This window comes from Trichosurus vulpecula, chromosome 3 (genome assembly GCF_011100635.1).
Source record: "Trichosurus vulpecula isolate mTriVul1 chromosome 3, mTriVul1.pri, whole genome shotgun sequence".
Lineage (NCBI taxonomy): Eukaryota > Metazoa > Chordata > Mammalia > Diprotodontia > Phalangeridae > Trichosurus > Trichosurus vulpecula.
This window is the reverse complement of record NC_050575.1, coordinates 347,112,659-347,125,952: the sequence shown is the minus strand read 5'-3', so window position 1 is coordinate 347,125,952 and position 13,294 is coordinate 347,112,659. Positions and strand designations below refer to the sequence as shown.

At 45.2% G+C, this 13,294-nt stretch overlaps 1 protein-coding gene and 1 pseudogene across 1 annotated transcript in view; both read left to right on the top strand.

Annotated features, from left to right (window-relative positions):
- Window positions 1-4,190, top strand: part of LOC118842582 — a 63,753-nt pseudogene extending 59,563 nt beyond the window's left edge.
- Window positions 4,191-4,471: 281 nt separating this feature from the next.
- The window catches only part of PRKCE (protein kinase C epsilon), a 666,915-nt gene continuing 658,092 nt past the window's right edge, over window positions 4,472-13,294 (top strand). The window contains exon 1 of the mRNA XM_036749535.1: window positions 4,472-6,236. Within this exon, the coding sequence (XP_036605430.1) occupies window positions 5,889-6,236 (348 nt within the window). The 5' untranslated portion in view covers window positions 4,472-5,888. The remainder of the gene's footprint in view (window positions 6,237-13,294) is intronic.

Here is a 13,294-nt window from a genome sequence, read left to right as displayed (position 1 = left end):
CTCAGTTTCTTTATCTATTAAATGGGGATAATAATAGTACTTTCCTCCCAGGTTGTTGTGAGGATAAAATGAGATAATATTTGTAAAACCTTAAAAGTACTTTAGGAATAAGTGCTAGCTATTATTCATACAATTTTAGAGTTTAAAGTGACCAGAAATGATAAGTTCTTGTCAAGATGATTACTGCAATTTGTTATCTTCAGTTGCTCAGAGCACTTAGAATTAAGGAGTGAGTCATGATTTTGCTTGGAAATTTCTGATTTTAAGTCCCCCTCCCCCAAAATGCTGTTGATTTTTTTTAATCATTAGTCTAAAGAAAAGCAATCCATTGAAGGAATTTTCCCCTAAGGCAAATTTGAAGATTTTTTTTCATTCAGTTCAGAAGCAATCATTTCAAAAGCCCAGACTTGACATCTCTACAATCTCCAATGAGATGTGAATGTTTTAACTCTGCTAAGTTTGGAGAAAGGCAGAAGGGAACAATGTTTAGAAATGAAGAGATAGTAGGATGGTGTAAATAGCAAGGTTGCATAGAATAATGTGACAAAGAGAGACTTTACAGTTTGCGAAGAGGTTTCTTTACATTGGCTTCAGTGAAATATAGTACAGTTAAAGGTATACCAGCTCTAGAGACCAAGATCTGAGTTTAAAACGTGGCTCTGCCACTCACTCCTTGTGTGACCTTGGGCAAATCAAAACCTCTCTGTTTCCTTACCTGTGAAATGAAGGGGTTGACTTTAGCAGATCTGGAGGGTCCCTTCAAGCTCTAAATTTATGTCCATACAATTCTTTGATCCTTACAACAGCCCTGTGAAATAAGTGCTACTGTTACCTCCGCACCAAGACAGCCAGACATGCCTTGGAGTAAGGAAAAATTGGATTTCACTCCTGATTCTGACATGAACCATCTTGCGGTAAAATATATCACTGAATCTCTCAGTGCCCCAGGCACCCCTAGAGATCATAAAATACAGAAAAGTTGCTGATCTGCATCAAGGAAGGAGTTTCCCCACAGTGATGCAATCATAGGTCAAGACCAGAAACCCAAACCAGATACCCAACATTTCTCTGTCTGAATTAAACATATACCAAAGATACCTGTATCAGTCATGAAGCACTGTTTTCCAAAATGATATTCCTCTCTTAAGAAAAAGGAACACAAAGGTCAAATTACAGTTATGAAATCTGTGGAATCTAGGAATTCAAAACAGATTAAAAACTTTGAGTGTAACTGCTGTCTTTCAATAACCCTACCCAGGATGCTAGGATATGTTGCTTGGTTCCTGAGACTTTGTAAATTAGCAGATTTAAGAATATTTAATCTCTGAGATGACAGTCAGACTCTTTCATTTATTTGACTTGCTTATGGTTCTGGATTTGAGTATGTATGACATCACACTGAAGCTTCACAATTCAACCCAAAGGTATCTGGTGGCCCAGGAGAGAGCGCTGGGCCTCGAATCAGGAAGACCTAAGTTAAAAGCCAACCCAGTCACTTACTGTGTGTCCCATGACAAGTCAGTTAAACTGTTTGCCTTAGTTTCTTTACCTGTAAAATGAGGATAAGATCATCTACTTCACAGGCACATAGTTTAGTGCCTGGTATACAGTAGGTGTTTTATAAATACTCCCTTCCCAATCTACTCCAGATTGTATTTTCAAATTATATTTTTTTTGTTGTCTTTTAGATCTGACTCTTTTGTCATCCTGTTTGGGGTTTTCTTGGCAGATATTGGAATGATTTGCCATTTTTACAGTTGAAGAATTGAGGTGAACAAGGTTAAGTGACTTGCCCAGGGTCACACAGCTAATCCTTTCTGAGACTAGATTTGAATTTAGGTCTTCCTGCCTCCAGGCCAGGTGCTCTATCCACTGTACCACCTAGCCTCTACTAGTTCACCTGGGCAACTAGGTGGTGTAGTGGATAGAGTACACATCTGGGAGTCAGGAAAACCTAAGTTTACATCTGGCCTCAGACAGTAGCTGTGTGACCCTCGGCAAGTCACTTAACCCTGTTTGCTTCAGTTTCCCCATCTATAAAATAAGCTGGGGAAGGAAATAGTAAACTATTTCAGTATCTTTGCCAAGAAAACCCCAAATGGGGTCCAGAAGAGTCAAACAGGACTGAACAACAATGAATATACCTAAAAAAATCCGATGGTGACCACGGTAATTCACCTTCTCCATCCTTCTTCATTAAGATGATAGGTCCTCAAGAAGCTGATTTAGAGCTGTGTCATTTGGGAATCAAATCTTAATTCCCAGTCTTTTTGCATTTGAGGAATCTCCATTGTTATCAAGTAAGTATCCTGGCTACTTATCCAGTCAATCCTATCTGTCTTCTGAGCAACAGGGATGACATTCCAGTAATTTTATAGCAACTTGTTTGACCCATCAAGAATTGCATTGTCCAGGATAATAATGGAAATATAGCATTATGGAGATTGTATATGTGTGTGTGGGGGTGGGGGTGGGGTGTCATTCAAAAGAAATGCCTGAGAAAGCATTGTGTAGAGAACAGAACACTGTACCTGGAGTCAAAGCGCTCTAGTTCTGGCTGGCACTTATTATTAGCCTGTGGCTTTTCTTGATTTAGGCCTGTTTCTTCATCTGTAAAATGAGTAGATTGGACTAACTGCTGAAACCTCTTCCAGCTGTAGATCTATTACCCTATTTTTAATTAAATACTGTCTGTACGGTGCTTTGCAAACTTTAAAAGGCCTCATGGGATTGTTTTAAGAAAAAGTGTTTTTACAAGTATTGTATCAATTGGAATTATTCTATCAACCGAATTATCCGCAGAAATGTTTAACTCTTCAGTCTGTCTATTTGACCTCCACAGTTCAGGTCGAGTGTGGAAGAAGGATTAACTTTGTTCCGGGTAGGTAGCTCCTTTCCTCCCAGAGTGGTTTCGTTGATAAATGGAGCTCTTTTCAAATCTATAAGCTACATAAATGCTGAGTATTATTATCGTTGCTATGATTGTGTCACTTCAGAAAGCAGAATGAGGACTGCTGGAGACAGAATTTGATACTATATTTTTTCACGACTAGGTTTGAGAGCAAACAAAATGAAATGGGTTGTATTCGGTCCCTGGAGGAATTGGATGAGCACCTGTCAAAGATGGTGTACCTGGCTCCAAGGCTGAACTTCGAATCCGTGGTCCTTACCTAGGCTAAGATTTTGTTCTGTTCGACTAGTGGGTTGGAGAGAAGACTTTTTTATTTTTTGCAAAATTTCCGATTTCATTTATCCCTCCGCTCTTCGGCCCCCTCCTCCCTTCGCTGACACCGTTTCTTTCCAAAGCCAATCCTATTCCGGAGCCAGTACGCTGAGGCCCTCCCTTCTGCGTCCCCTGGCCCTCCTCTCCGGCTCCCCGCCCGCCTCCGCCGGCGCGGGACGGCCAGCCAGGATCCTGGCCCGGCTGCGCTTCATTTCCCCGGAGCGCAGAGAGCAGAGGACATTCTTCCCCAGCAGCCCAGGGCTCCGGCCCTCACGTGACTTAGCCACCGCTGCAGCTTTCCAGAGAAAGAGAGAGAGAGAGTTTAAAGGTTACGGAGGAAATTAGCATATACACAAGCGCGCGCGCGTACACACACGCACACACACTCACACACATACTCTCTTCAATACGCGTCCAGTTTCTCCGTAGTAAGGACAGGATCTGTCAGCTTGTGTTGATCAGAGAAGGGTATGGGGTAGGGGACAGTCCAAAACAAATATTAATAGGTACTTTTCTTGAAAATGTACACACACATACATACCTAACACTTTTAACGACGAAACACCTCCAAATACTGGATTCTATCAAGTCGTCTCAGAGCGAGAAGCACCAGAGCGATCCCAAAGCGCGGAATGTTGCAAAAAGAGGGATAATTTGTAGCAGAACCAAACAAAGAAACAATCACAAACATCCCCACCCCCCCCATCCCCACCCTTTCCGGGGATTTCATCCCCCATGGAGCCCCTTGGGAGAGGCCAACACCCCTCCCCCCATTTCTTTGCCTCGAGGTCCAGAGTTACTACCTCTCCCCGAACCTGAGTGGGATGGGGTGGAGAGCGAAGGAGATGAGGTTCCCCGAAATCTCCAGAGCGGAATCACTCTTCCCAGACGTCGGGTAGTTGGAGAAGCTGGGACTTTGGAAGAGATGCGCGTCCCAGTCGTCTCGTCTGCGATCCACCGAATTTAGTCTAAAGACCGCAGCCCCCTCCCACCCCAAAGCGCCCCTCCTCCCTCCTTGTCAGCCCTGGGGCAAGCGGGGCCCGATCCCCGGCCCGCCCGCCCACTTCCCCCGCTTGCATAAACGGAGGGAAGATTTTTCCACTCTCCCTATTCCCTCCCTATCTTCCGCACACTTTTTTCGTATTGCTCCCCCAACCGGCAAAACTTTCTATTTCCACACACATACACACACACGCACACACACACACACACACACACATACACAAGCACACACACACACACAGGCGCGCGCGCATACACACACACACACACACATACACACACACACACTGACGTCTTTTGCGCATTTCCTGCATTAGACACACACACTCACTGGAGGAGAGAGAGGGAGGGAGAGAGATCTAGAGACAGACCGAGAGAGCTAGGGGGAGCGAGTGTCAGAGGCCGAGCTAGAACGGAGGGAGGTGGGGCTTAAAGCCGAAAGCTCCTGGAGCCCCAGCCCCAGCAGCTCCTGGCGAGTACTGGGTTAGTGCCTGCCTGGCCTGTGAGGTGGAGCCCCAGCGGCGGCGGCGGCGGCGGCGGCTGCGGCGGTAGTGGCGGCGGCTGGAGCTGCAGCTGCAGCAGCGGCAGCGGCAACGGCACCAGCAGCAACAGCAAGAGCAAAACAGACCCTCGAATACTGTGCGGATGTAAGGTTCTTGGCTTTTGGCGTTTCTCGAATACAGACTGAGGGTGAAGGAGAGCAACCAGAAGAAGGCAGCGAGGGGTTGGGAGGAAGCAGTGGGAGGTGTGTGTGTGTGCGTGTGTGTGTGTGTGTGTATTTGGAGGGGAGGTGTGTGTGCATGTGTAGTTTGGGGTTTAAATTTTTTTTTCCTTAAGAGGATCATTTCCTATCGCCATGTATTTCTCTTTATATATATAGCATCCGATATATAACATCCCTCCTTTCATCTGCACACACACACACACACACACACACACACACACACGTTCACACACACCCCTCCTCTCCTAGAGGCGCAGAAGCTGGATTTGCAAGGAGGATCCTGGTTGAATTTTATATTGCATCCCTCCTTCCCTTCCCCGTCCCTGCCCCATTTCCTTAACTACCAAGCACCCCCTGCCAAAGTAATATTTTCCCGGGGATTATGCTTTTGAAAGGTAGGTAAGAGCCGGGCGCAGCGCCCACTCTCTCCCACCCCCCTTTCCACTGTCCTAGACACTGGGAGCATTAGAGAGGCGAGGGTGAGCCTATATAGTGTCTATATTTATTGTCATTTTGCTTTAGGTGTGCTGAGGGAGAGGGGAGAGGTTTATCCAAAGACGGACGTCCCCCAGCTCTCTCCCCATCCCCATCCCTACCCCCCTCCCCCTCTGCTTTCCGTTAGAAATCCAGCGAGGAAATACATGCTCTCGCTGGGAATCGCCAGAGCCAGGGCGAAGCACCACAAGGTGTAGGTAGGGTGTAGGCGTGTGTGTGTGTGTGTGTGTGTGTGAGTGAGTGAGTGTAAGCCTGAGAGGTGGGCGGGAGAGGGGGGACCCAGGCGTCCCCATCCCTCCCGCCCCAAGAAGACCCCCACGGCACCAACCCCTCCTCCCAGCTCAGACAGCCCTTGTTTATTTCTCGCTGAACTCTTGGGCTGAGTGACCCCGGCCCTTTGGCTCCCTATCCCTACCCCCCACCCTCACTGGCCCACCTTCGACCATGGTAGTTTTCAATGGCCTCCTGAAGATCAAGATCTGTGAGGCCGTGAGCCTGAAACCCACAGCCTGGTCATTGCGCCATGCGGTGGGACCCCGGCCTCAGACCTTCCTCTTGGACCCTTACATCGCCCTCAACGTCGATGACTCGCGCATCGGACAGACGGCCACCAAGCAAAAGACCAATAGCCCGGCCTGGCACGACGAGTTTGTCACCGACGTGTGCAATGGGCGCAAGATTGAACTGGCCGTCTTCCACGATGCCCCCATCGGGTACGATGACTTCGTCGCCAACTGCACCATCCAGTTTGAGGAGCTGCTGCAGAACGGGAGCCGTCACTTCGAGGACTGGGTGAGAATATCGGAGGCCGGGGTCAGGGGAAGGAGCAGGAGTGGGGCAGCGGCTGGATGGGGTTCTCTGGGAAAAGTGTTGCATTGAAGTGACAGCGTTCTTTTAAGTGGGGACTCACTACCTGATGCAACTTAGAGTCACGTGGGAGGTTCTCACTTGTATTGGGTACCCCACCTCCATTTTTAATGGGGAGCAAAGTGAGAGGCCTGGGATGAGGAAGCTGAATCTGGGGAATAGGAGACAGTGAGCTCCTTTATGTTTCCCTATTCCTGTTTCCCTCTTCCTCCCACTCCCCCTCGGTTCCCACCTCCCCACCTCCATCCTAACTGGTTCAGGTTGGGTTGATTCCATGTTCATCTCAGGGTACTCAGAGCAGCTCACGGAGCTGGAGCACTAGAGTAAGGAAAACCAAGGCTGCTCACCCCGTACTGGTCTCCTGGCCCCTTGGAGAGCTGGTAGTCTGGCTACGGGGGAGGGTTCTCGCCTTTGGCAGCCCCTGGAAGATGCACGTGGCTTCACCATTCTCCTTATCAGTTAAGGGGGGGGGGGTACCCGGCTTGATTCTTTCATTTTGTCTGAGGTAAAACAAATGCAAATTGAGGTGGTTCAGCTTTTTCAGTGGAAACCTGTTTGTTTTTTAGTCTTTTGCATGGTGGTTTGTTCATTTTCTGTGAAATGTGATCTACTCGGTGACACCCACCTCCTCCCCAAAGTCCCTGAAACATTAGCTGAGCCTGCTTTAAACAAATCTCAGAGATGCTACGGCCCACCTAGAGTCTCTTTCTTGGATTGCCTCTTGGGGGAAAAAAATGAAGAGGTTGTACTTGTGGGTAATACAGTTTCTGTGCATCTCTAGTTAAAGTTACATTGTTGCCCTATTTTATCTTTTAAGGTACTGTGCAATATACTATTTCTAAGAGTGAGGTCTAGTTGATTGGTGAAATTGTCAAAATATTAGAGTATTGGTAACAGGGCTTGTCAATGTAGGATCAGTTGAAATGCATTCAACCTTGGCATTCAGAAAAGAGGGAGAAGCAGGCACGGTTTTAAGCTTTTGGCAGAGAAGTGTTAAATTAGGAATGCTTGTCTGTATTTTCAGATCTTTCTACTCGTTTCCAGGGAAAAGCAGACATGGAGATTTGTTTATATTTTCCATATTTATATTCATATTTTCCAGGGTTATCATTCATATTCTTAGAATCAAAGGGATAGATCTCTGTTTCCCAAACCTGAATTTGGAATGTTGGTAACATTCTGATTTTTAGATACAAAGACTTTCCCATTTTATGATCCAACCTCCTAGGGGTCAAAAGTTGAATGTCAGCTATGGTTAATGCCATATCTATATATTTTTATCCATATGTATCAAATGGGGACTTGGGGAAAGATATGAGAGCCTTTTCTCTCTATGGTCATGAATGTAATATAGACTGACTGAAACCATGGTTACTGTGATGACAAGGAAGCTCCAGCAAGATTCACCAGTAAAACCCTAGGAGGATAGCAGCTGGTACTTTGGAAAGCAGGGGATACAGATCTGGAAAAGTCATGCTATTCCCTTCCATAAGGTTTCTCCCCACCTTTATATTACTCTCAAGTTTACACTTAGCCCTTAGTTTAGACATAATAGAAATAAACTCCATTTGTTTTTCTATGTGTAAAGTGGCTGACTGAAAAGATGCTTGATTCCAGGACTAGGCTTTAAATCTACCAAACCTATGGCTTTGAGTGGCTTTTTGGTGATGTGTTGTGCTGCCGTGTTTGCAGATGAAACGGACAGGACAATAGGGAAAGCATTCACTGCTTATAGACAAACATGGCTGCTTGCATAGGGTGCTCTGCATGCATGGGTTCAGACCTGTGGCTGGAGGAAATCTGCAATGTTGCTCTGCTGTCTTCACCAATGGGCATGGCTGGGAACTGTCCATGATGGAGACATGAGAAGAGGCAGGGGATGGTGATAAGGACCTGCAGGTGATGATGAAGGATTCATGACACAGCTTCCCTGGCTTTGATCCCTGGAAGGCCCAGAATTTCTTCTCTTGGAGGGGAAGGCAACATTCTGCCAGAGGCTTCTCAGTCCATTGTCTGTAGATGGATGCTATTTCTCTTAATAATCATGGCTTAGGTTTATATGGCACTTTAGATGGATTCATATGACTCTTTTCATTGGAAAAGGACTCATCATCTCCCCCAAACCCTTCCCTCTTTTGAACTTTCCTGTTACTGTTGAGTGTTTCACTATGCTCTCAGTCATGGCTCCCGACCTCTGTGTCATCTTTAATTCTTCACCCACCCTCATCCCATGTATCCAGGACATCACCAAATCTCATCATACCTAGCTTCCCCAAATCTCTCCTACATCCTTTTCTCTTGGCTCACACAGCCACCACCCAAGTACAGGCCCTCATCACCTCCCTCCTGTACCACTGCAGTAGGCTTCTCCTCCTCGAGTGACTTTCCACTCTAACCCATCTAGCTACAATGGCATCACGTATAACACCATCTCCCATCTCTGTGCTTTTGCCAATGATTATTTCCTCTCCTCCCCTTTGTTCCTTAGCTTTGCTGGCTTCTTTCAAGGTTCAACTCAACTCCTACCTTCTGCCAAAACCTTTTCCCTTCCCCTCAGCTATTAGTCTCCCCCCCTCTAAACTTGCCTTTCATTTATTCTCTGTATATCATTTACATACCTAGTTATTTCATGTTGTCTCTCTAATTAGAATATGAGCTCCTTGAAGGCAGGAACAATTTTTGCCCCCTCCTCCCTCCTTTTTTTGCATCCCCAGCACTTAGCAAAGTTCCTGGAACATAGTAAATGTTTAACAAATGCTATTTGACTGACTGATTCATATCCTTGTGAGCTATTTAATGCAGGAGGAGAAAGTGAGGCTGGTGACTTAGCATAGACTTCCCTCACTTAAATCCAGTACCCTTGCTTGTCATGGCATCACCTCCCTGATGTCATGGTCCTCTTCGAGAATGAAGGACAGACAACAACAACATGTAATGCAGGTGTTATATCCCATTCAATAGAAGGATAGAGAAGTTGTGACTTTCCATAATCATCAGGTGAGCCAGTGATCAAACCAAGATGAGAACCCAGATCTCTTGGTACCTAGTTCTCTGTTCTTTTCACTGCCCCATTATACCTTCCTTGATTTATGGGTCTTATTAAGAAGGGAGCTGCCTCCTCTCCTCCAAAGGGTCCTCCAGTGTGAAAATGGGGGACACAGATAAGGGTGGAATCCCATGAAGCTGTGGGGTTAATTGTAACCATACTGGGTAATGTCTCCTAAGACAGTTGGGTAATACTCCCAGAGGGATAGGCCATTAGCAAGTATCCAGGGATCCAGGCCACTTTCTGTGATGCTACTTCATCAAGAGTGGCTGCAAAGTTCATCTTGAATAGAGGGGCAGAAGGTTACAAGCATTTATTAAACACTGTGTGCCAGGCACTGTGGTGTTTTATCCTCACAACAATCCTTTGACATAGGTGCTATTATGACCTCCTTTTTGTGATTTGCCCAGGGTCACACTGGTTAATAAATGATTGAGGATGCATTAGAACGCTTGTCTTCCTGTCTCAGGCTCAGCTTTCTCTTAGAGCTTACAGGGTATCTAATCTAGTCCTTTCATTTTGCAGATGAGGAAACTGAGGCTCAGAGATTAAATGATTTGCTTGAGGTCCCTTAGTGTCAGAGAAAGGCTTTGGAGGGGATGTTTTTCCAGCTATTGCTCAACATTTAATTTATCTCAACAAGTCTTTAGCGAGCAAGGGGAATTCTATAAAAGGAACTCATTATGTATCTAGAGGACACACTCCTTTCCATGAAGATAATCTTGTGTTTGTTGTTGAATTTATTTGTTTTTGTCTGAACCTTTCATTTAATCAGTGTAAAGAACTACCAGCGTGAAAAAACCCTCTACCAATGCTGATTGGTAATTGCAATTTATTGTCATAAAGAATTTCCTTCGTGGGACTGGGAGGATGAGTAACGTAATGAGTAATATCAGAGGTGAGATTCGCTTCTTTCTATAAGAAATAGATGCTTGCTTTTCAGCGCACAGATTAGTTATCCTCCACCCATTCCTTGCTCCACTCTACAAATATCCCTACCAGTGTTCTAGCTCTTGGAAAGCCTGGTTAGAACAGTGTCGCTTAATGAGCACTTTGGGTAAACCAGTAACCTCATGTATCTATAGCGATCATACATAGGTCTCTTTTCTCATCACTAGCTTGTTCTCTAAGACTCACATCCAGCATCTCCAGCCTGGTTTTTGTTCCCTCTCTTCCTCCTTCCATATTATCTGAACTCACACTTTCTTTCCAAAGACTTTCCCGCTGAATTCTTACACTCTATACAGGCTCGATGGATCCTTTACTTTCCACCACACACAGAATCACTGAAGGTTGGAGTTGGAAGGGATGTTAGAGGTCCTGTAGTAGGAAGGAGCATACTATGTGCCAGGCATTGTGGTAAGTGCTTTATAAATATTATTGCATTTGATATTCACATAGCTACCAAGTATCTGAGGTCACATTTGAACTCCAGTCTTCCTGACTCCAAGCCCTGTATTCTATCCACCGCATCACCGGATGCCTCAGATAATGGGCATATCCCTACATTTGTGCCTTATCCATACTATGTGGCCTGGTTGCAATGCCAGTTTTCAAGGTTCCAAAACCTTTCTGAACTCTTCAAGAGTTCTATAGCGCTCACTATATATATCACACCTTTAGGCACCTACTCATTTACTCTCTTTGAGGACTTGGCTCTGTTTTCTTTTTTCCGGCCCAGGGCTGGGCACTCGTTCTACTCACTGCATAATTGAATAGAATTGAATTTTAAGGAGCAACTGGAGAAGTGTTTCCTTAGTACTTTATAAAACCCTTCCCCTCGTTTGGGCTTTTCAGTCACACCTGAAAAATGAGAGCAAACCAAGTGAAAAGTGCCCCTGCTTTAGAAATAAAAGGCCCTAGACTCATTCTTTGCTTCCTAGGGTTATACCTCCTCCATGAAGACTTTCCTGGTTCAAGCCTTTATTAAGCACTTACTATGTGCCAATGAATAATGATTTATTAAGTGCCTCCTGTTTGCCAAGTACTGTTCTAGACATGGGTTACAAAGGCAGTCTTAAAAGAATTTGTGTTCTGTTGTGAGGAAGTAATACATACATAAATAAGTTAAACATAAAGCATACGCATAGTAGTTTTCCTGAGGGGCAAGGCTTAGGTCCAAAATAAAGGACAGTTCCTTAACCCTAGGACAGGGACAAGAGAACCCAATGAGGACGGTCAGAGTGGGATCAGAACGCTAGAGGGTGGGGATGACAAGGATGGTTAAGACACTGTAGTGATGGGTGGCCAGAGATGGAAACCTTGGTCTATACAGCCTCTAACTCAGAATCACTGGGATTCTCTATATAAGAAATTGTTATGTTTACAGTGCCAGTGATAATGTTGATTTTCAACCCAAAAGCAAGAAGCGAAAAGCTTGGGTGCCTAGGGCTGGTGGTGGTGTATATATATATATGGCAGGGAAGATGGTGAGGACTGGGTTGTACCCGATGGTAAAGAGAGTGCTTGGGGGAATTCTGGGTTTGGATGATTCTAAAGGGGTGAGGTATGTTTGAAGCACAGCCCCCTCCCACTCTCAACTAGGTCAGATATCTTTAGCTTCCACACTCTTCCTGAATTTCCATAGCATCTTCACCATGCACCATAGTCTTTACTATTCTGCTACCTTAAAAAAAAAACGCTGTTGCTATATTACACCTACAATATAGATTATTAGCTCTCCCAGGAGGTTGTAAATCTCTAGGTACCATTCAACAAAGAGAATGTTGGAGTCATAAGGTATGTGCTACCCCCAAGGTATGGACATGGTACTAAAGACTGACATGCAACTGTTCCCCTGTCTCACATCCTTCCCCTATTAGTTAACAGGTATATCCAGAAGAGAGGCTTCCTGGTTTAGTGGATGGAATGTTGGATTTGGAGTTAGGGAGACCTTGGTTCAGATCTGGCCTCTTTTGCATGCTTGGAAGGTACTCCCCCCCTCACTTCTGCCCCTTGAAACGCCCTTGCTTCCTTCAAGAGTCAACTCAAACACTTCCTCCTTAGGACTCTGATACCTGAAGGTGTTCAAGCTCAATCCAATAAACATTTATTAAGCACCTACTGTGTGCCAGGGAAGCAGTTAATAAAAAGAAAGACAGTCCCTGCCCTCAAGGGACTTATAATCTAATGAGAAGAGACAACACCCAAAAGGGGCAGGAAGGGTGGGGGGACTAGGGGGTACCTGGTTGGGGGACATTTTGTTCTGTAGAGTTGAAACCAGACAGAGAGCCGCAGATGCAGAATGGAATGAGCCCCCAAAGTCTAGTTACTTCCCTCTCTGAGTTCACCAATATCTGGAATCTGCTTAGTTGTGAATTTGTTTGTATCCCACCCACATTAGAATGTAGGCCCCTTGAAGGCAGGAGCCATGCTTTTGTGCTTTAGGTGCCTGGTACATAAAAGACCTAAATAAATTCTAGTTAATTGCCCGTTTGCTTGGTTGAATCTTAGTAACTACATGGTCCAGGACAAATCACTTAACCTCTTTGTATTTCAGGCAACTCTCTAGGACTTACCTGCTGAGTTATAGACTAATTTGTGGAGAGACTCCTCACACCAGGAGTTCTCCCCAGATCCTTCCGATTTCACTTCTGACTAGAGCATCTGTTGTGTGCCCAGGACCATGCTAGGTGCTGTGGGCTACAAGAGAAAGATAATGCAGTCCCTGTCCTTGCAGGGTTAATCATTTCATTGCAAGTATAATAAGACAATAATTATAAACAATCTAACAGCCCCCTCATGTTATTTAGCTATAACTGCCTTGGCAGCAGCAAGAACTAAAATAAAAATTTTTGGAGAACACTTGATATTTCAGCATCTGATCTCACTAAGTTCATCTAACTATGGGCAGACAAAGTTTTCTGGGGTCTCATTGCAGTAGACTCATAAAATGTTATTGCTTCAAAGGTCCTTAGAAAGCATCTAGAAAAATCTA